Source organism: Chiloscyllium punctatum, chromosome 26 (assembly GCF_047496795.1).
Source record: "Chiloscyllium punctatum isolate Juve2018m chromosome 26, sChiPun1.3, whole genome shotgun sequence".
Classification (NCBI taxonomy): domain Eukaryota; kingdom Metazoa; phylum Chordata; class Chondrichthyes; order Orectolobiformes; family Hemiscylliidae; genus Chiloscyllium; species Chiloscyllium punctatum.
The window spans coordinates 58693035-58718305 of NC_092764.1; the positions used below are offsets into that span (position 1 = coordinate 58693035).

Genomic DNA, 25271 nt, shown 5'->3' on the forward strand with positions numbered 1-25271 from the left:
GCAACTACTTCTCCCAAAGGGTTGTGAATCTGTGGAATTTGCTATCTCAAAGTGTGGTGGATGCTGGGACAGTGAGTAATTTTAAGGAGGAGTTAGACAGATTTTTAACTGGTAATGGGTTGAAGGGATATATAGAGAAGGCAGGAAAATAGGAGTGAGGAGCATATCGGCCACGATCAAATGGTGGAGAAAACTCGATGGGCCGAATGGCCTAACTCTGCTCCTATATCTTATGAACTTATGACTCTGCAACTACTGCCTTTTTCAGGAAGAGGGGTCCAAAGACTTATAACCCTCTCTGAGAACTGTTATTGTCTCAACTCTGTTTTAAATGGGAAACCCCTCATTTTTAAACAGGGACTCCTATTTCAAGATTCTTCCACAACAGATTCCATTTCCACCCTGTCAGGTTTCCCCAGGATATTATATGTTTCAATCAAGTTGCTTCTTAGATTCTGCCCTCCAGCAGACACAAGCCTAACCTGTCCAATATTTCCTCATGAGGGCCACCCCCACAACCCTCCCGGTATTAGTCCAGTAATTCTGCTCTGATCTGCCTTCAACCCATTTCCATCATTCCTTAAATAATGTGACCAATGCTGTGCACAATATCCAGATGTTCGCCCAACATTACCCTCTATAACTGAAGCACAATCTCCCGACTTTTGTATTCAGTTCCCCTCGTGAGAAATGATACATCATAGGTGAGGAATCATGCATTGAGTAACTCACCTCCTGACTCCCCAAAGCCTGTCCACCACAACACACAAGTCAAGTGTGTGGTGGTAAGGGTGAAGCTCCAACAACACTCAAGAAGCTTGATACCATCCAGGACCAAGCAGCCCACTTGATTGGCACCACATCCACAAATATCCACTCCCTCCACCACCGACGCTCAGTAGCAGCAGTGTGTACTATCTACAAGATGCACTGCAGAAATTTGCCAAGATCCTTAGACAGCACCTTCCAAATCCATGACCACTTCCATCCAAAAGGACTAGGGCAGCAGATATGAGGGAACATCATCATCTGCAAGTTCCCCTCCAAGCCACTTACCATCCAGACTTGGAAATATATCACCGTCCCTTCACTGTCATTGGGTCACAATCCAGGAGTTCTTTCCCAAATAGCATCATGGATGTACCTAGAGCACACGGACTGCAGCAGTTCAAGAAGGAAGTTCACCACTACATTCTCAAGGACAACTAGCAATAGGCAATAGAAGCTGGTTAGCCAGTGACATCAATGTCCCATTAGAGAATAATAAGTTACAGCCTTATCTGATTACACAAAAAAGCCTGGAAGACTGCATTATCTCTCAGCTTCCAGTCACACTAATGGAGCATCAATCACACAAGTACAGTCATTGATAAATTCGCTATCCGGTGGTACAGTGTCACTTCAGAATACATTAGTAAATCTGTGACAAATAGAGTCCTATTCATTCTGGATATTTTCAGAGGAGTAGAGACGTATTTAAAAAGAAGGGATTGAAAATCTCAAGTAGAAAGAAAGGTCCAGGCACAAATACCTTTTGCACAGGATGAAACGGGAATAAAGGAAAATAAGTTCCTATGATTAAAAATACAGTTTCTCTTTGGATTATAAAAAAATTCTCCACCTCAGAAAATCATTAGTAAGGTCAACATTTATTGTCCATTGCTGGTTGGATTGATAAGGCATTCTTAGATCTTAATGACCCATAACGTGTACCTGTTTGATACAACAGTCCATTTCAAAATGCAGTTAAGTGAGAGATAAGAATCTCATCTGCCAGTTGATCCTGGTCCCCTCCCATGCAATTATTTCCTGATATATCTTTTAGTAAAGTTCCAGTGGGCAGGAATTTTGCAACACGGTGGGATGTGAGGAAATCTCTCAAATCGAAAAAGATTGATAAACAATCAACATTTTAAAGCTGTAACCTTAAAACACCCCAGAGCTTTCAACTGGTAATAAACACTCCTGAATCAATCGGGAACATGGGAAAATTTATATTCATTCCTCTGGTCCATACAGAGTTTCATACATAGTTAAAGGCAGTTGCTTCATTATCCATTTGACTAGCCGCTCACGCCTCCTGAGCATCACTTAATTATTGCAAAATGAAAAGGTTTTTGGGCATGAAGTAATTTTCCACACGGTCTCTAGTTTGAGTTCCTTTCTGAATACGTGTTCACTCGAGCTCAGCTGCTAATGTTCCAGACTAGGTCACGCAGTTAACACCACTCCCACAAGGGCAAAAACATGTGAGCTTCTGTGTACTGGAGGCAGCTACACCTGGGAAAATAGTAGCTCCAACCACACAGCAGCTCCTGCAGTAACTCAGGGCTTCTACGTAGGACTTATTACTAACGGTGATACGGGAGAGAGGGAGGGGGGGGGGGGGTGATTGAAGGAAGAAGAAATAGTCTACTCTGTTAACAGCCAGTACCTGCTAGAAGCAATTCAAGGGCCAAGATATCGATTTGGAGATACTCTGCTTATCAAATTGCTGATTCCGTGGATGGACACAACTTAGGCTTTTCATCCATTTGGCTCAAACTGCATTTCTTCTACATTCTGAATAAAAACTGTCAGAGGCTGAGGGGTGACCTTATAGTTGTTTATAAAATCATGAGGGGCATGGATAGGATAAATAGACAAAGTCTTTTCACTAGGGTGGGGGAATCCAGAATTAGAAGGCATATATTTAGGGTGAGAGGGGATAGATATAAAAGAGACCTAAGGGCCAACTTTTTCATGCAGAGGGTGGTACGTGTATGGAATGAGCTGCCAGAGGAAGTGGTGGAGGCTGGTACAATTGCAGCATTTAAAAGGCATCTGGATGGGTATATGAATAGGAAGGATATGGGCCAAGTGCTGGCAGGTGGGACTAGATTAGGTTGGGATATCTGGTAGGCATGGACTGGTTGGACCAAAGGGTCTGTTTCCGTGTTGTACATCTCTTTGACTATGACTAAATAAACGTTCTACAATCACAAAGCATGGAAAGTGGCCATTCGGCCCAATGGGTCTGAGCTATAAATTAGTTGCAATGTGCTGCTTTGTCCCCAGTGTCCGTCAAAAGGTTCATTTTCCAATAAATATCCACTTCCTTTTAAAATTAATGTTACGGGCATTGCTTTCCTTTGAGAAGTGGAGTAAGGGTGTGGAGTAGTTTCCTCTCGATGCCCGTAAGTCATATTCAGGAGAAAGCTTGGATTGAGAGATGATTCCTATAAAATTAAATGATTTTCCTCAAGCAATTGATCATCTGGCTTGAGTACCCAGGGCCCTCCTGTATTTCACCAAAATCATCTCATCTATTCCCGAGCTTTTAACAAGTATCTGGATGTAATCCAACAATAGGGTGTTCACAGCCAAGCCTGGTCACATATCCTGTCTGTAATGAGACAAAAACTCCCACTGCAGCAGTGCGTAAGTTCTACATCACTTGCTTCATTTTATATCCTCAGCCTTTACATTCAAAATTATTCCCACTTAATTACCTTAGGGGATTTCTTTACTCTGGACAAATACATGAACGGAAATGACTGCTGTTAACTGATATATTACTGCGTCGACTACTAGTTAACTGACATGAGTAAGGAAATCCCTATTTTCCTGGTCAGTTCTACTCCACACCCAATAACCCCTGCAATACAACAATAAAACTGCTCCATATATCCATCATAAGGCTCATTATGGAGCTTAATGTGCCCTGAACAACAATTATGGGCTCTCAGAGGCTCCATCACCACACATACTGCAGCAGTAATGGATCTGCATTAACTGTAAGCTCAAAAAGTGCTGTAATCTTAAGGCTTTTACAGATTCTTTCCACTTACCGCTGCTACTTTCTGTGGGATGGCTTGGCTGGCAAATCGTGCCACGTGATTGATTATTGGTGAAAAGTTGGTAGGTCCATAAAATCGAATGTGGGGTAGACAGGCAGTGTAAGCTTGCACAATGCCTTCTACACCTGTAGCAAAAGGAAACCAGGAGATTAGAGCTGAATTCATCTATTACCATCAGTAATAGAAACTCATTCCCAGGGTCATAATGGACATACCCACATTAATGTGGACAAAAGTAGTTTTAGTACAAATTTCTTTATATATTCATTTACACATTGTTATTTAACCTACAAGTTAAAGGTGTTATATGTGGCTGGGTTCCAAGACTTGTAACCCAGAGAAAGCAAAATTAAAATCCCCCCAGAAGAGTTCGAAAGTTTGAAATTAATTTAATAAAAATCTGCAAATTAAGGGCAATATACCCCTTTCATTATCTCCCTAAAAGCTTTGCTTGGCTGTTTTCTTTAATTAGCAAGTTTATCAGAGCTCACATTAAACTGTTACAGCATGTGCCAAGAAACCACACAAATTTCCCTCTTCCTCAGTAAAAAGGACCTTTGATCCATAAAGTATATAATGTCTTCCTTTATTTTTGCATTGGCTATAAATAGGGATGTGTAGTCCCCACAATAGCCTCTGAGGAACGTGAATATTCTGGAGCTGCTATAAGAACAATAGAATGGCTCATCGTCATCTTCTCAAAACAACTAGGAATTGGCAATAAATGCTAGCCGTACCAGTGATGTCCACGTGCTTATGTGGAGTCATAGAGATGTACAGCATGGAAACCTAGACCTTCTGGTCCAACCCATCCATGCCAACCAGATATCCCAACCCAATCTAGTCCACCTGCCAGCACCCGACCCATATCCCTCCAAACCCTTCCTATTCATATACCCATCCAGATGCCTTTTAAATGTTGCCTCCATCACTTCCTCTGGCAGCTCATTCCATACATGTACCACCCTCTGCATGTAGAAGTTGCCCCTTAGGTCTCTTTTATATCTTTCCCCTCTCACCCTAATCCTATGCCCTCTAGTTCTGGACTCAGTCGTGTTGCCATCATAAAGAAATGAGAGAGGAGTATGAGAGCAGAAGAATAGAGCTCCCTTGGATGACTTTTACCTGAAGGATGCCATGTGATGTGCTTCAGTGTGATTTATTGTCAGATTACAAGATTGCAAAGTGGCTTGTGGCCATGGAAACCTAACTGTACAGTTTTAAATTGAAAAAGAGCCCGTTCTGGCCCTTGGAATTTTCGGGGAGCACAAATTATTTTTTTGGTTAAAATTTAAAGTAAAATGAATCAGCCCAGACCAAGTTTGGATTGGGTTCAATTTGCAGGAAGCACGATCCCTTGACCTGCTCAGATTTCAGGATCAATCCGTTTTTCGTGACAACGAACAGAATTTGTTGTTCAGTGTGTTTGGTTAATGCAAAATCACAGCTGTTATAAATCGTTCAAGAGTTTAAGGAAAGTCTATAAAAAAAAGCATAAAATCTTACAAAAGGACTCGGCATTTCTCACAGAATCATTGCTCACTTATGGAAGGAAATACTACCAGATCCTTATTGATGGGAGATACTGATGGAGCAAAGGGCTCTACAGAAACAAAAAGGCTGAGTTCATTCCTTTCTTCCTCCTGTCTGGGTTCCTTCTTCGTCCCGTATAAAATTCCCCGAGAGAAAAACATGTAAGGATATGAGGTTCTCACTTCTCCCCAGCTGCTTTTCCACCTGCATCATTGCACAGTCTAATGGCATCCAGGAGACTGTGCAGAGATAAGGACTATCTTTTGCCTGAAAAGTTAATTTTCCTGCTCCTCGGATGCTGCCTGACCTGCTATACTTTTCCAATCTTAACTCTAATCTTCAGCATCTGCAGTACCCACTTCTGCCTCTTAAAACCAGAACAGCTCAATGCAATGGCCATTACATAATATGTAGAGACTTTGTTTATGGACTAATTACTTGAAACTAAGTATGAAAGGTTTGGACACCAATAATATGAACAATTTATTAAAACGGGAGCAGTTTGACAGGATTATTAAAGCATTCATTTTCTCTAGAAATTGCAGCAATCCAAAGACAATCTCTTTGTAAAGTCAGATGTTCACATGTGTAACTTCATAACAGCAAAACACTCAGAAAATAATGTTAGCAGTAACCAGCACACTGGAGGATTTAAGAAGCTTGTATCATTGCAGTGAACACTGCTAATTATTGGGAACTGGATGTATCCAAACAAAACTAGCTGAAAAGAACACAGTACTTGCAGATAGAAACCCGACTCTGGGAATCAGAGCGAGTGGAGCCAGGTGGAGAGAGTTACAGGAGAAGAAACTAACCTGTACAAAAGGGGTTTGTAGGATTGAAGTTGATGGCAAATTCATGAGACACCTAGGAAAACAGAAGCATTGAAACACATCAGTCCATGTTATCCTGATTCTTCCTGAAAGCTGTCAATAAATATGATAACAGCTTATTTTGGTTCTTTCTGAGTTGTATTATAGTCCCGCTCATACCTCTCCATATGTCTTTAAATTTGTATTTGTTTTCCTTACAGTTCCATTGTCTATCTTCTTAGCAACAAGGGTTGTCAGTTTGCTCCAAGGTAAACATTAATGCAGCTCTATGACTATTTTCCTGGATCTGTGCATACATCCGGTCTGGTCCCAAATTATAAACAGAACCAAAGACCTAAGCGCAAGCCTATGGCCTAGTCTCACCCTTTCATAGAAAATCATCTGAGAATAAGGAGTGACAGCAGTGTAGTGGTAACCTCACTGAGTTACTAACTCCAAGGTCCAGGCTAATTCTCTAGGATATCATTTCAAATACCACCATGTTAGTTGGTGAGTTTAAATTTGATCAATAAATCTGGAATTAAAGCTGCTCTTATTAAAGCATACCTGGTTTATTAATGTTCTTAAGGGAAGGAAATTTGTCATCCTCCAGAACTACAGCAATGTGGTTGACTCTGCAATTGTTTAGTAAAACACTCAGATTATGGACAATTAGGATTAACAACTGAAGCCTTTGCCTGATATAGCACCATCCCATGAAAGAATAAAAATAAACGATGACTGATTACTGAGAGGCAAGTTGTGCTGAAAACGTGAAAATCAGATAGGAATGCTTGATGGAACAAAAACCAACTCTGAAGTCAATAAGGTAGACTTTATAGCAAGGTATTTTGGAGTGAGGTTCAATTTTCAGAGCTGTAAGACACTGGCAATGATCGGCACACCAATCTGGTAGTGGTACTGGAATGCTGCTGCTGAAGATAACAAATAAAAGAAGGGCTGAAGGATATTCATACACTGTTAGATTGGTCAAGGTCAAAATATGTCACACATCAATTGTAAAAAAAAGCTCTAATCCCTGCATGTCATGGTATACACTCATGGAAACACAGCTGTAAAGATTGGCAATGCGCACACACATACACAAACATAAGACACACACACACACACACCTACACACACATACACAAACCTACACTCGCAAACACAAACATAGACATACACAAACACAGACACAAACCTACACACACACAAAAACATACAGGCACACACAAACATACAGGAACACACACACACACACACACAAACATACAGGAACACACACACACACAAACACACACAAACACACACATACAGACACACATATACAAATATATAGGCACACACACACACATACAGACATACACACATATACACAAACCTATACACACATATGCAAACATGCAGACATGCACAAACCGACACACATACATAAACATACACAAACCTATACACATATACACAAACCTACACACTCAACATACAGATATACACAAACCTACACACACATACACAAACATTCAGACATACATACATATATAGAAGCCTGCACACATACCTACACAAACATACACACAAATGCTCAGACAGACATACATGCATCCAGACATACATGTACAGAGATATAAAGAGAAAGTGTAAAACATTGTTCAATATGCTAGCTCCTCTAAAATCTGCTGAATGTTTAATGTCTGAAAATGCAACTAAATCTTCAGCAGCCTTTTAAGTGTTCAAATGACCAGCCTTTTAAGTGTTCAAATGACCAGTCAGGTGAATAGACAGCACACATATTATAACATCGATATTTCATAGTGGCTAAAATGACAGGTCAGCAGGAACTGTATCCACTAATTCACTGGGATGCTGGTGATTGAAATGTTTTCTCTTTTAGTACCAGTTTATGATGCATGATGATATACTGGTCTCCCAGTGCCTTCACAGTGAAGATGACTTTTGTAGTTATTTTTTGGAGTGTAGAATTTATTTATAGAGGCTCACTGGATCAATAAGAATTCCAACATGGAAAACAAAGGCTGTGCTTCTACTTTCACTCTGATGAAAAGGCTGAATTGTTCAGCACCTGACCCTCATTTTGAATTCTCAGTCCTTCTGGTGACAAGCTTATAACTCCAGACTTAACAAATCACAGCTAATATTAGTTTTTAAAATTCATTTCTCAGAAAAGGATGCTGCTGGTAAAGCAGGTATTTGCTGCCCCTCCATAGTTGACATTAAGAAGGTGATGTGTGTTATTTTGACAACTGAATGCATTGCTAGGCCTGTTCAGTCACAAATGAACCACATTGCTTGGGGTTTAGAATTCTGAGCAGGCCAGACTGGGTAGGGATGGCAGATTTCCTGTCCTGAAGTATAGTAGCACACTAGAGAACTTTTATGATAATTCAGTAGTTGCGTGATATCTGTCGTGATGAGATTTTATTGCACATTTAGTTGCTTAACTGAATTTGAATTTCCCAACTTCCACCCTCGTAGGAAACATTACATCAATGCACAAACTTTGAAATGATTCCAAACCTTTGATCAATATCAGAAAAAGGGTCTCAGAACTGATCCCTGGGAAATATCACTCCAAACCTCCCTGAAAAATACCCATTGACTATTACTCTATACTTTTGATCTCACGGCTAATTGCTACTGTCCCATTTACCCTATGAGCTATGACTTTTCTCACAAGTCTGTTGTATGGAATTGCATTGAATGCCTTTTGGAAGTCCTTGTACAACACATTAACAGCATTCCCTCATCAACCTTGTCTGTTAGCTCTTCAAAACGTCCAGCAAGTTAGTTGGACCTTACGTTCCCTTCATAAATCAATGCTTGCTCTTCCACATTGACCATAGCTTCTGAGGTCATTATTAGTCCTATCTCAAGTACTAGTTTCCAGAAGTTGTCCCACTGCTGAAGTTAAACTGACTGGTTCGATTGCTGGGCTTATCCTTACAAAAGTTCCGATCAGTGCATTGAGGTTTACAGAGGCAGAGAAGAAACGGATTGTGAAAGACTGTCCTAACCACTGTCCTACATGGTCAGCTCTTATGAGAGGTGTATGAAAGAGGTCTTGGACAACCACGATGCGGTGTGGGTGACCATGACCGGGGAAAACACTGCAATAACCCTGCGGGGTCAGATGAGAGTTTGGCAGCTCAGAGAGACAGAGAGGAAGACCTGGAGGTGGGAGGTATTTAATTCACTATGATCAATGCTAACCCGATTACTACACACTCCCGATAGCAACGCAGTCCTCCCCTGTTCATGGAATCTGGGCAGAATGGCGTAGGGGTCTGAGTGATGTGTGGCACAATCGGGTAATAAGTTTGCTGAGGCCTACCTCAGTGTGGAGAGGAGCTTGCTGTAGTTTTTATACATCTGATGAGCACCACGGTGGCCTTCTTACACGGCAGTGGGTGAGTAGCTACTTCTGCTTGTTAAACGCCTCATTAATGCCACAGTACAATGGAACAGAGATCGTTTTTGGTCCCTTGACTCCTTGCCATCTGACCTGACAAGCTTGATGTCAAGAAAACGTGCCAACAGGAAGCAGAACGGGCATGATTTGATCCAGCTCCCAGCCTGCTCAGGACAACCCTCTGAGCTTGGTTAAACTGCAGCTCAGGGCAGGATCGACAGGCACCAGCTGCATGCCCCTATTGCCCATGAACTTTAGCATCTGGCATCTGGCAGCAACACTCCTAAGCACCTCTCTGGTTAACTTGCAGACCACCTAGGAGGCACAGACTGGCACTGCAGGGTGCACTGGCAGCTGGCTGCTGCAAGGAAGGGCACCTAGTTCCTGGCTGGAGCAGGCAGAATTGCAGGGTGGCTCACTTGCTCTCTGGGCACTCTGCTAACCTGCACCCTTGCACCATCCATGCCTTGCCTTGCTGTGCCATTCCCGTTAGTGTACAGGGACCAAAAAGGATCTGTTCCATTGTACTGTGGTGCTCTTTTGCTCAGGCACACAGCCAGGCAGGGAGGTACCGCACACCAAGCTGTCAACTGAATAGCTCTGCCTGTGTAGCCAATACAGAACACAGTGAGCTCAACTAAAACGCCCTGTCAGAAGCTGGTGGGAGCTAGTTCTCGGTCCAGTCAATGAGGGAGCTGCTGTAGTCAGGGGTCACAGTAACATCAGTCAGGGGCGCAGTCTGCACACACTGCACACGCTTCAACACAGTCTGTCATCCATTTCAGTGGCTCATGGCCAGGGGATCTGACCCTGGGGGCTGGTCAGCAGTCAGTTCCATGGGACAATCACAGGCAGCCATGGGAACTGGAGAGCTGCGAAGACAAGGGTCAGGGTTCAGGGGTCTGCTCCGTGTCCATCAGAGGGTTGGGGCAATGCACTCCCTGGCAATCCGTCCATCAACCTTTCAGAAAGGTTTGAGGCAGCCTGTAGGGGGCAGTGTCAGTGGAATCACTACCAGAAGAGGTGAGGGAGCCAAAGCTGAGCTGGGGAAAGCGGAAACATCTGCAGATGTGGGGAAAGGACAGTGAGGTGTGAATCTCAATGTGTATGGCGGTAAGTGGAACAGCATTCAAGGGCATGGCTGACTGACTCTGGGTGGTGGGGTGGGGCGCAGTTTTAGTTTCAGTCACCATCACCAGGACCTCCAAAGGGACAGCGTGGAAAAGCAAGATGGGCATCATTAAGGTCTAACATCAGGAGAACAGTCATAGGTGAAGTTCGATCTAATGGGTCTCCTTATGAGTGGCGATGGTGAAAATGGGCTGTCAGGCTAATGTGAAGTTAAAGGGGAGATGTAGGCTCATGGGATGCGGGTGGAGGGGGACGGCAGTAATCAGGCAAGGCCCAGAGCTGACAATGGCTTTTGCCCGAAACGTCGATTTTGAAGCTACTTGGATGCTGCCTGAATTGCTGTGCTCTTCCAGCACCACTAATCCAGAATCTGGTTTCCAGCATCTGCAGTCATTGTTTTTACCCAGAGCTGATAATGTCCACTATTTGCTGTCCTTCCTGCCACTTCCTACTGATCTCCAGAGACACAGTGCTACCTGTTAAGGGCTGGAACAATATCCAGGGTGTATGCAGTCAGTGTGATGAGCAAAACATGGGAGATCCATGTTTTCTGGATACCAGGATATTGTAGCAGCAAATACATGAAGCAGCCATTTGCTCAGTCCTGCTACAAATAAGGCGCAATCATTTCATCGGACATTTGCTATCGGACAGGGCTCTCAGGGGTCAGAGGTTGGTCAAATGCCACTATTGCTTGCAATTTGAACTTGGGCATCCCAATGACTTGAAGTTAATAATAACAATGACGTTCCAGAAGGCCAATGCTGACCACAGGCAAACCACTATTTGTTAAACTTCCATGTGTACTTCTCACATCATTTCCTCACCTGTCCTGTCAGTCGAATGATGGTCTGTACTGGATGCAGTGAGGGGGTTGAGGGTTTGATGTGGGCCTGGCCTAGGAAGGGTGTCAGAGCACTGTACGCGCTCTCCCACTGGCACTGGGGGACACTCAGCTGCTGAGGTCCCTTCACCAAGTTGCTGCCCAGACTGAGCCTGAGTGGGGAGGGGATGATTGTTCTCAGGGAGCAGCTCTGCGTGGAGATGTGCGCTCAGCCTCAGCTGCAGGCTGTCACTGAGCACCGATGTGAAATCAATATTTCAAATTAGCTGTATTACCACATGCACAGTACAGTGAAAACCTTTTAAGTCACCACTTACAGTGCCATATGAGGTACTGAGTTAACAGCTTCTTCAGTTATGAGACCAAACATCAGAGAAATAAAAAGTCCAGCACTGCCAAAATAAAAGTTCAGAACTTCCACCCCAGACCACACTGACCCCTGGCCTCCAGTCACACTGGGCCTTGGCTCTAGACTGCGCTGGGCTTCACCTAAACAGGCACTCGAAGAATCACCTCGAGACCGGGGGACCACACTGAGAATGTGCCAGGCCGAGAGACTGCCACGTACAGTTGGAAGACCACCATGCCAGGCTGAGAGGACGCCATGTCAGGCTGGAAGACTGCCAAGCCATTCCGAGAGGATGCCACACCACTCTTTGGGTCGTTCTGATCCTGACGTGGGTCATTTCCACTGAGAGGCATGATGTTGCCACTGGTGGGATACTGCTTTCTGTGGCTGCCTTCCTTAACAGGGTGACGATAGTTACAGGATGATCCAGTCTGAACACACAGCTCAGCTACATTGGGCCACATTGAGAGGTTCCAGCAGACCATCACCTACTGTCAAACACTCCCTGCTGATGATGCTGCTGAAATCTGGTTAGCAATGCAGTGGGGGGGGGGGGGGGGGGGGCTGCTCCCATTTGCAATTGTCCAATTGTTTTCTGTCTGCGATATTCCCAACCGGACAAAGTCAATCTGTGACTCTCCAGTGGCCATGACTCAGATGGTGTTCACGTGGGATGTGGTAAAGTGTGTGACCTGGTGGTTAAGCTGTGACTAGTGGGAGTATGTGTGAGCTCAGACCTGCTGAGCTGTTCCAGCAATTTCTGCTTCTGTTTCTGATTTACGGCATCTACAGTTCTTTCGGTTTTTAACCATGATTCAGCCTTGATTCCACTGCCTTTCAAGGAAGGGTGTTCCAAAAAAACACAGCCCTCTGTGAGAAATATTTTCCCATAAGAACCAGGAGCAGGAGTAGGCTATCCGGCCCTTCTGCCATTCAATAAGATCATGGCTGATCTCTTCATGGACTCAGCTCTACTAACCTACCCTTAATTTCTTTACTGTTCAAAAATTCATCTTTGCCTTAAAAACATTCACTGAGGTAGCCTCAGCTGCTTCACTGGGCAGGGAATTCCACAGGTTCACAACCCTTTGGGTGAAGATGTTCCTCAACTCAGTCCTAAATCTGCTCCCCCTTATTTTGAGGCTATGCCCTTTTGTTCTAGTTTCACTTGCCAGTGGAAACTACCTTCCTGCTTCTATCTTCTCAATATCCTTCATAATTTTATATATTTTGAAAAGACCCCTCCCATTTTTCTGAATTCCAATATTTGCAGTCTACAGTGGCAGTCTACTTAAGCTGTATCCCAAACACCTCATCCTGACCCCCAGCTCCAGAAGATACACACACATACACACAAAGATACACAGACACAGACACACACACACACACACACACACTCAGACACACACACAGACACAGACACACATACACACACAGAGAGACACACACACACATACACACAGACATACACACACAGACACACACAGACACACATAAAAACACACACACACACAAAGATACACAGACACAGACACACACACTCAGACACACACACAGACACACATACACACACAGAGAGACACACACACACATACACACAGACATACACACACAGACACACAGACACACACACACAGACACACACACACAGACACGCACAGACACGCACACATACACACAGACACACATACACACGCACACATACAGACACAGAGACACATACATACACACACACAGACACACACACACACACAGACACACACAAACACACATACACACAGACACACATACAGACAGACACACACACATACACACAGACACATACAGACACGCACACATACACACAGACACGCACCCATACAGACACACACACACACGCACACATACACGCACCCATACAGACACACACACACGCACACATACACACACACACAGACACACACACACACACACACAGACACACACACACACACAGACGTGCACACAAACACACACATACACACAGACACACACACACACGGACACACACACACACACACAGACGTGCACACAAACACACAGGCACACATACACACACACACAGACACACGCACACACACACACAGGCACACATACACACGCACACATACACACACACACACACACATACACACACACACACAGACACACACACACACACATACACATAGACACACACACACAGATGCACACATACAGACAGATAGACACACATACACAGAAACACACACACAGACACAGAGACAGACAGACATACACACACAACACACACAGACACACACTCTCCCGCTTTACATCCACCACTCCAAGACCCTCAGGATCTCACGTGCAGGTTCTGATCTCACTTCAATAAACTGCAGTGTCAGACTTACACAGGTGTCCCCCTTATCACTGACACCAGATCCAGGTAAAGCAGGAATCAACAAAGACTGCTCTTTCTGACTCACAGTTTGAGAGTTGTTTGGCTTTGCCTTGTGATGTCTTCCTTCAAACAACTGGGATTCTGTTTTCAGGCAGTAAGCCTCCAGCTTGTAGTCTGACTTGGTAGGGGGCGGGGGGGGGGGATGACACTGGCAGAGATAAGTCACTGGGACCTGCACCTGGGGATGTGGTTTGTCTTCTGCAGCTGCACACTGCCATGACCAGCTGGCATCTCTGTCAAAATGAGGCACCTCGCATCTTGTGGTGGAGTTGGGTTCCTCGGAGCCTGGTCAGATGGTACAGAGTAAAAGCTGTGGCTCTCCAGACACTTTCCATTTCTGAAAGGGCTGTGGGACAGCTGCTGCAAGTCAAACTGCTGAAAGCGGAACCGTGAATAGACCAAAGATGCACTGAAATGGCTCGCAGGCTCTCTGTGGAGGAACATCCGACGTCCACCTTCATGGTACTAATCTGTGATGATCTCAGTGCTCTCCTGCCCTTAAGAAATTGGGTTTAGGAATGAGTGGATTGTCTTATACATAAGAACACAAGAACTAGGAGCAGGAGTGGGCCATCTGTCCTTTTCATCCTGCTCTGTCATTCAATATGATCAGAGCTGATCTCTTCATGGCCTCAGCTCCAATTACCCGCGCTCTCACCACAACCCTTAATTTCTTTATTATTCAAAAAATATCTATCTTAGCTTTAAATTCATGCACAAGGACACCCAGGTCCCTCTGCATAGCAGCATACTGCAACTTGTTACCAACCAAGTCATAGTCTATTTTACTATTACAGAGAAACCTCCATTATCCAAAAGAGAAGGTTCAGGAGGGTTTCCTAACTCAGTACGTTGACAGGCCAATGAGGGGAGAGGCCATTTTGGATTTGGTGCTCAGCAGAGCATTTTGGGGATAGTGACCACAACTGCCTCACATTCTACATAGCTATGAAGAAGGAGAGAAGCAGACACAATGGGAGGATGTTTAATTGGGGAAAAGGAAACTATGATACTATCAGATGTGCGTTGGGAAGCATGGACTGGGAGCAATTGTCCCATGGAAAGGGCACTATAGACATGTGGAAACTGTTTGAGGAACAGTTGTTGCGAGTGATGCATAAATGTGTCCCTCTGAGACAGGCAAGAAGGGCTAAGATAAAGGAACCTTGGATGATGAGAGCGGGGGAGCTTCTCGTCAAAAGGAAAAAGGCAGCTTACGTAAGGTGGAGGAAGCTAGGGTCTTGCTCAGCTCTAGAGGATTACAGGCAGGTGAGGAAGGAGCTCAAAAATGGTCTGAGGAGAGCCAGGAGGGGGCGTGAAAACGGCTTGGCAGGAAGGATTAGGGAGAATCCAAAGGCATTTTACATGTCTGTGAGGAATAGGAGAATGATCAAAGAAAGAGTAGGGCCGATCAGGGATAGCATAGGGAACTTGTGTATAGAGTCTGAGGTGGTAGGGGAAGCTCGAAATGGGTTTTTTGCTTCTGTCTTTACTAAAGAAAAGGACCTTGTAGTGAATGAAACCATTGAAGAGCAGGTAAGCATGCTGGAACGGATAGAGATTGAGGAAGCTGATGTGATGAAAATTTTGACAAACATTAAGATTGACAAGTCACCAGGGCCAGACCAGATTTGTCCTCGGCTGCTTTGTGAAGCAAGAAATGTGATCGCTTCACCGCTTGCGAAGATCTTTTCATCCTCGCTCTCCACCGGAATTGTACCTGAGGACTGGAGGGAGGCAAATGTAATTCCTCTCTTTAAGAAAGGAAATAGGGAAATCCCCGGCAATTACAGACCAGTAAGTCTCACGTCTGTCGTCTACAAGGTGTTAGAAAGGATTCTGAGGGATAGGATTTATGACCATCTGGAAGAGCATGGCTTGATTAAAGGCAGTCAACATGGCTTTGTGAGGGGCAGGTCATGCCTCACAAACCTTATTGAGTTCTTTGAGGATGTTACTAGACAAGTTGATGAGGGTCGAGCGGTGGATGTTGTGTATATGGACTTCAGTAAGGCATTTGATAAGGTTCCCCTGGTAGGCTTGTTCAGAAGGTCAGGAGGAATGGGATACAGGGAAATTTAGCTGTCTGGATACAGAATTGGCTGGTCGACAGAAGACAGTGTGTGGTAGTGGAAGGAAAATATTCTGCCTGGAAGTCAGTGGTGAGTGGTGTTCCACAGGGCTCTATCCTTGGGCCTCTACTCTTTGTAATTTTTATTAATGACTTGGATGAGGAGATTGAAGGATGGGTCAGCAAGTTTACAGACGACACAAAGGTTGGAGGTGTCATTGACAGTATAGAGGGCTGTTTTAGACTGCAGCGGGACATTGACAGGATGCAGAGATGGGCTGAGAGGTGGCAGATGGAGTTCAACCTGGATAAATGTGAGGTGATGCATTTTGGAAGGTCGAACTTGAAAGTTGAATACAGGATTAAAGACAGGATTCTTGGCAGTGTGAGGAACAGCGGGATCTTGGTGTGGAGGTACATAGATCCCTTAAAATTGCCACCCAGGTGGACAGGGTTGTTAAGAAAGCATATGGTATTTTGGCTTTCATTAACAGGGGGATTGAGTTTAAGAGCCGTGAGATCTTGTTGCAGCTCTATAAAACTTTGGTTAGACCGCACTTGGAATATTGTGTCCAGTTCTGGTCGCCCTATTATAGGAAAGATGTGGATGCTTTGGAGAGGGTTCAGAGGAGGTTTACCAGGATGCTGCCTGGAATGGAGGGCTTATCTTACGAAGAGAGGTTGACTGAGCTCGGACTTTTCTCATTGGAAAAAAGAAGGAAGAGAGGGGATCTAATTGAGGTGTACAAGATAATGAGAGGCATAGATAGAGTTGATAGCCAGAAACTTTTTCCCAGGGCAGATATTGTTAACACGAGGGCTCATAGTTTTAAGCTGGTTGGAGGAAAGTATAGAGGGGATGTCAGAGGCGGGTTCTTTACACAGAGAGTTGAGAGAGCATGGAATGCGTTGCCAGCAGCAGTTGTGGAAGCGAGGTCATTGGGGATATTTAAGAGACTGCTGGACATGCATATGGTCACAGAAATTTGAGGGTTCGTACATTAGGTTTACCTTACATGAGAATTAATGGTCAGCACAACATCGTGGGCTGAAGGGCCTGTTCTGTGCTGTACTGTTCTATGTTCTATACTCTATGTTCTATGAGAAGGGAGGGCACTATTTCATTTGGATATTTGATTATTTGGTTAATTGATTCAATGTCTCTCCTCTGGGGCTCGGAGTTTTCGGAAGTTTCCTTTATCCTTGCTCTGCCTGCCTTACTCCCTCTCTCTATCTCAGGGTTTGTTTCTGAGCAGAGACACACTTGTGTGTGAGGGACCTGCAGCAGTGCTGAAGCCTCCCGCACCCCTCCCCCATCAGTTCAATGGGATTGACTTGCTAAGTCTGCTCCTTGTTCAGGAGACTAGGCAGCAGCACACCACGCGCGAGTCCCTCCCCCCCCATCTGCCCCCACACTACCCCCATCCACTGTCCACCCTCCCAGCCCGGCTCCAGGGCAGCAGTCTTTGGGGGTTGAGTCTCGAAATAGCGTATACACACACTCACGCAAACACAGACACACAGACGCACACAACCACACACACACACAAAACCCCATATACACACACAGCCACACACGCAACCACACACACACACAAAACCCCACGTACACACACAGCCACACACGCAACCACACACACAAAACCCCATGTACACACACAGCCACACACGCAACCACACACACACACAAAACCCCACGTACACACACAGCCACACACACAAAACCCCATGTACACACACAGCCACACACACAACCACACACACACACAAAACCCCATGTACACACATAGCCACACACACACAAAACCCCACGTACACACACAGCCACACACGCAACCACACACACACACAAAACCCCACGTACACACACAGCCACACACGCAACCACACACACACACAAAACCCCACGTACACACACAGCCACACACGCAACCACACAAAACCCCATGTATTTACACAGCCACACACACACACACACAAAACTTTTTACTGTAACGTTTTGACAGGTGCCACCTCTGCCCTGTACAGGACAATGTTGGAGAGATTATTTTGGGAAGGGGGTTTAGGGTATACCCCTGTGTAGAGAGAGGGTTGGAGGTCAGTCATATGGAGAAGGTGCCTGGGCTCCCATCGATGTCCAGGACTGTTGTCGGCAGCATTTCAGTCAACAGAGTTTGTTTTTAATCATTGTAAACAAAAGACACAATCAGTGTTGAAACACTTCTTTGATGTAATGTTTCTATCGGGACCCTGAGATCTTCTTTGGATAATCCAAAATTCAGATAATTCTTTTTCGGATATTCGAGGTTCCTCTGTACTCCAAGCAAAATGGATGACTTCACATTTATTAACATTGTATTCTATTTGCCAGATCTTTGCTGATTCACTTAAAGTATTTATGTTCCTCTGCAAAGTTTCACAATCCTCTGCAGACTTTGCTCTGCCACTCATCTTAGTGTCATTTGCAAACTTTGACACACAACATGTGGTCGCTAACCCCAAATCATCTATGTAAATTGTGAATAATTGCGGTCCCAATATTGATCCCTGAGGCACTCCACTAGTTACTGATTGCCAACAAGAATAGCATTATGAGATTCAGAAGACTTGGAGGGGAGAGGGGGTAATTTGTTGTAAGTTTGTCCTCTGCAGTCTTGGCAATATCTGGCTACATTTGGACAGGTAAATGCTAATCCGAGGAAAGGGATTGTTAATGAACTGGCCAACAGAGGAGGTTTGCTGGGATGCCCAAGTCTGCAAGAGACCAGCAAATGGATGGTAGGCTCATGAATCCCAAGAGAAAATGGAAGGAAAGTACAGAGAAACATTGTTTCAGGGCTGGAGGCAAGGGGAAAAGAGGAAACAACCACTCATGATCACCACACACACACACACACACACACACACACACACACACACACACACACAGTTGGAGGCTCCAAAGATTTAGAAAGATATTTTCATCTTTCACCAAATGGTCCGGGAGCAGCGGGTGGTTTTGACACTGAAACATGAAACTGAGTTACAATTGATTTGTCGCTGCCAAATCTAGATCGTTCATCTGGGAGACAGATGCACCTCAGGCAGCAGGACTGGGTGTGGACTTGGCAGGTGAATGACCAAAGTGTGTGAGAGAGAGAGAGAGAGAAGAAAGGTTTCACCTCAAACAAGGGCATAAAATGATGGTGAAATGAGAGTGCTTGACATAATATCATAGTGAATGCCACAGGCTGGAGAGTTGGCAGTTTGGAAGTTTCATTGTTTAGTGTTAACAGAAAACTTATAGTTTGGTTAAAAATTAAGCTTCCAATGATTTTAATCTATCCCTTGTTCTATCCTGTAAACAATAAACTGACTGCAAATTTTTACAAAGTGCAATGTTCTTTGGTATCTTATGACCATTGAGTTAATTTAAAATATTTTATACAAAATAACTCATGTCAGTTGACTTTAAGCATAGAAAGCTAACAACATGGATTAACCTTGTTAAACCTTGGGAAGTGCAAAATAAAATCAGCTAGATTGTTGGATGAAATTGCTGCTGGATGGTCCTTGTTGGAAAGGAATGTGTGGGGTCAGTGAATGAGGACTGGCTCCTACTTGACCATCCACACCCATCAGGTAGCTCTCCCACCAGCTCCGTCCACTGTTTCACAAGTGAGGGGCCTTCCCTGGTTCTGGGTGTTTGACGTTTAATATTTGCCTTATCATGGGGTAGAAATAGCCCCAAGTACTTAGACCAGATGTCATGCTGAGTACGTGTACCTACAGATTAGGCCCTGAACCTTTGCAGACCGTTTCAGCAGACAATTAGCCAGCCTGATTTTGGGAAGACGGAGAGGCTTTTGCTTGTTCCCAGTGAGAATTGAAAGCAGGTGGTACCCCGTAAAGTACAGTTCCACTGTGACTCCAGGCCGTGGGCAGGGAAGTGGCTGCAAGGAGTACTCCGGCCTGTATCCCCTTCACCATATCCCATTGCCAGAACTCTCCTCTGGGTACTGTAACAGATTCCTAGGCCTTCTGCTGCAGCACTCTGTCCCAGCCACTTCCTGACCCGTGCTTTCTCCACCATCTCCTCACTTCTACCATTCACCAGCTACACTATCCCCCTTCTCAGAACATGTCACGGGCCTAACACATGCCCCGTGTGAAGACTAGGCCAAGGACATCAAATTCAGGAGGATGTGCCTGGAGCCAGGAGAATAAGGCTTGTCAGGTTTTTAATGCACCTCTGCCTTCTTTCCCCTCTCATTAAATCTCACCTTTTCACTCAAGGCATCATAGGTTGCATGAGAAGCAGCTCTTTAGTCTCGGCTCCCCCAGTGGCAATAGATAGTTCTCCTCTCTTGATGAGGAAACAGAAGTGTGACTGACTGTAGGTACGTTAACGTTAAAGCCAGTGAAAAAGCTAGTCTGTACCGCAATTTCAAAATTACTCCTTGTTTATCTTTGCCTCTTCCTTTCAATCTATCACACAGGCGAAGAAGAATGGAAATGACTGGTATTTACTGTCTTTGTTGCTGTGAATGGGGACCTTTTTCATAGACTAGCTTTTCCCTCCAGGTGTTCTGCATTACTGTAATTGGTCTATCGTGCTAATTATTGTGGCATACAAATCATTAAAGAAAGAAAAATCACTAATGTAAAGATTAATTTCAGCTAAATTGATTGCACTGAAAATTACAAATGCTTGCACCAGTGATGCTTTATTCAAAAGTCTCCTCTGGCATTTACACTTTTCCCCCATCTAAGTACATCTCCATGTAAACAGCTTGCTGTTTGATGGGAATATAATTACTTTGCTATTATATAGGCACATATATTTTTTTGCTGTTCTAAGTTGTTTCAATCGTTAATGCCATTCACATCAAGCGCAAATGGCATCACGTTACCACGGTGACATTCACAATATGATGCAGTGGGTCATTCATACCGCATTTCTCTCCTCTAGCTTTTGGCAAGACAGTTGTTCCAAGATTACATCTGTCCTGGCTCAGTGGTAGAACTCTCACCTTTGGATCAGACCCGTTTGGGCTCAAGTCTTAATACAGAGGCTTCATTGAATCCCTACAGTGGGGAAGCAGGCCATTCGACCCATTGAGTCTACATTGATCCTCTGAAAAGTATTCCCACCCTGCTACCCTATCCCTGTAACCCTGCATTTCCTGTGGCCAATCCACCTAACCTTGAACAAATCATTCAGCCCAATGCTTCAACCAAGTATGAAGGATTGCTGCACTGCCGGAGGTGCCTTCCTTCAACTGAGAGGTTAAATCGAAGACCCATTTACCTTTTCATTTGGCATAAAAGCTACCATGGCACAATAAAAAAAGGTACAGAAGCTCATAGACTGGCCAATATTGATCCCTCAGCTGGCGTCAGTAAAAGAGATTATCTGCTCATTGATTCACGGCAGTTTATAAAGCATAAAATGACCATTTGAGATGTGGCAATTGCAGAGCCACATTTGTGCAGTCGATGACTCCTGGACCATTGGCCATACTGCTGCCCAAGAACTGACACATGTCTTCGGTTCCTGTTTCCCACTACCTCGAGAAAAACATTGTGAAGTCCCTATCCTTACACATAAGGTGGCAGCACCCTGAAACCCATTAAGAATGTTAACATGTTTGCCATTACATGAATATTAATCAATGAATGCTAGAGCACATTATATTTTCCCTCCTTCTTGTTCCACGGTACCCTGGTCTTTACTTTAGCAGCCCTTTATCCACATAGTTGGCATTGTAGATATTTTTCAGTAAACCTGTTCAGATGTTTTCTTACACGCCTCTAAAGCAGGGTGAAGCTTGAGGCTTTTTGGCTCAGAGGTAGTGACACTACCACTGCACCTGAAGGGCCCCTACATTTAACACAGTAATGCATTGTACACGATCAATAGCATTAATCGTGTGGTTGCTCATTCTTTATGTCATCTGGGTTCCCCACTCTGTTCACTACTGGACACAACAAACCTGTTGTAAAACTATACTTCTCTATGAGATATCATCAACATCCAGAAGAAATTGTTCACATAATGTTCCCCTTCCGTGTTATGCCTGAGTTCGGGATCCTGAGTGTGGGAACACTGAGACAGAAACATCAACTGTCAATGTGTTCACTCTGAATTGTCCACAATGTCCATGTCTTGTAATCCAGATACATATCCTTCTCTACCATTAGTTAATCCATGTTTTAAATTGTTTTGTATAACCTATGCTGGACCAAATAGTAGACCATGGGCAAAAATTTGAAATCAATACAGCCTCAAGCTTACACAAAACACAGCATGCATTGGAAGCAAAAAGGCAAACACTCCTCTTTCTCTAAAAAAAATGTACTCTGTGTGATCCCGGTCTTTACTGATTTGTGCGTCTTTAGGTTTTACTCCTCTTCCCCATTTAAATTCCTATTTTCCAAAAAATGACCGAACGAAACCTGCTTGTTTTTGCCAAAACAGAACACTCGTTACACTCGGAAATAAATTTGTCAATTAAAATGCCTTTTCCACATGTTAATTAATTTGCGAGAGGTGCTGCATATTGCAAGTTGCTGTTGTGGATGGTGTGGTTAACAAAAAAGATTACCACGGGCACTTTTCCACCAACGCTATTTGAAGATTAAATACTAGCTTTCCCAATTTTAGTCTCGAGATACTGCTGTGTCATGGCAACAAACACATCCACAATGAGCAACTATCATGCCCCTAATGACGTAGGCTCTTTCATTCACAGTCCACAGATCTTAGAGAGAACGGTCCACAAAGATTTATACACTCGGCACAATGCAACTGGAGTCCAGATTCATCATTCACTGAAGTGCATCTGTAGCTAATTAACAAGGATGTTTTGAATTTGGCAATAAATGTGCACAATCAATAATACAATAGATGCATTACGTGGTTCTGCAAGTAACTGACAGTAGAAATGTCAATTTAGAAAAAGCAAAACAGATTACTAATGACAGAATTTACATGAAAAATGGCAGCCCATGTCACTTTACACTCAACTATTTCATTCACTAAATGCACATTTCGGAACTTGCCATAGCAACGTAGCTCTCAAAATAACTGCAAATCAGACCAGGAGAGATCATCATTATGATCAATGCAATGCAAACACAGAATAAAGAATGGGGAATCACAGACTGAGTTAGCATCATGCTTATTTGCATTTCAAAATTTGCCTCTGCAAAATAGATCTGAACATCTGAAAAATATGGAGTAGCATGCTATTCATTGAGATACCTTGGCAGCCCTCAGATTTCCAGTGAACATTCGGAACTTTCACCTCTTATGAACAATTATTGCTGGGTAAATTCATTAGACAAGGGATCGAAGTACTGTGGACCTGAGATATATGAATGGAGTTCAAATATGGAGCAGAGATTATCTAATTTGGTAACATTACAGTCTTGTGAACATTGCTTCTGTATCAGCGTATGGGATAGACTCTTTCAGGAGACAGTGGAAATAGTTAGTGTTAAGAGTGAAAATTAGACATTTCTTTCAGAAAGTAGGATTTTTTGAGATTCACTATATGGGCAAGTTGAGGCACAACAAGAGAGCATTGCACATTTTGGAGGAAAGAGGTGATTCAGATCCGAGGGTTCTCAGCACTCATTTTCCTCATCTTCTTTCTGGTCCAGTTGTAAATAAACTGAAACCTTGATGGCTGAGATACATCAGTAGCTCCACTCTGTGGCTGTAAACAGCAGTGACCAGGATGGTTCAGGGCAGTCAGGTGCAAATGCTCACACTCCCCCCCCCGCAAAGCCCCGCATACAGCAGTGACATAAACAACCATATTATTTTCTTTTATGTGCTTCTGACTTAGGGGTAAATACTTACCAGGACATTGGAAGAGCCCTTCTTTGAAATAACACCATGAAGGCAGTACACAGTGAGGGCTAACTTCCAGGACTCACATCACAGGCTCCTCTTAACTCTTGTTAAAATTGTGAGCAAGTCAAGAGTAAAGGGCAGAAGTCAACAGGACAACACCTTGCTGAACTGTTTATACCAGAATAAAAATCCTTGAATCAAATCAGTTTCGTTCTCTAGTTTATGTTCGACAGAGGGGAAGAAAGGACAATCAGGTCTAAAGATTTGTAACTGTAGATCATTCACAGGGAACCATTGTCATTCTCCAAGTTCAATTAATGAGAGGCAAACATTAGATCTCCTGCTGCTGCTTAACTGATTCAATGTTTCTGCTCAGGCACCTGCTGCTGTTTCCCATAGGGGAGATTATATTTGCTCCCAGAACAATCTTGTTTACATGATGCACATAGACAATGCCCTATTAGATTTGTCTGTACATGTTGTTTAATCATAGGCAATTTAGCAACAAATGGAAATTAACATTATTAAGGATTTGCGTATAGCTGACAAAAGGCACATCTTTGTTTTTGCTCTCATCAGAACAATTTGCAAGAATTTCAATGCAAAGGGAGAGCACTGTTTTAGACTGTATAAAATGGGAATGTTGATTGGTAGAGGTGTTACCTCTAGATTATGACATTAATTAATTAAAATCCACTTAATTAAAAGGTTTAATAGACCTAATAGCCCAGATATGAATCCTTAATGACTGAACTTCTGAACACAGCAGAACCTTGGACTTAATTAATCGATATCACATCTTTGTCAGCACCTGGCAAGGTTACAGGTTCTTCTTGGCCACTCGCTCCCTATCATGTAGGAATACACATGCTATGATCAGTCTCAAAGGCCTCCAGAAATGTAATGGTTTCTCTTAATAGCAGTCACTGAGGCAGCGGGAGAAGCTTACAGAACTTAGCAGCAGTGAGAGGACCTCCCACTT

The 25271-nt window shown here is 43.8% G+C and overlaps 1 protein-coding gene across 2 annotated transcripts in view; it reads right to left on the reverse strand.

Annotated features, from left to right (window-relative positions):
• The window catches only part of cpne2 (copine II), a 264882-nt gene that overhangs the window by 60552 nt on the left and 179059 nt on the right, over positions 1–25271 (reverse strand). For both annotated transcript variants that reach the window (XM_072547502.1, XM_072547503.1), the window contains 2 exons: positions 6188–6239; positions 3831–3964 (listed from right to left, as the gene is read on the reverse strand). In XM_072547502.1, coding sequence (XP_072403603.1) covers positions 3831–3964; positions 6188–6239 — 186 coding nt within the window. The remainder of the gene's footprint in view (positions 1–3830; positions 3965–6187; positions 6240–25271) is intronic.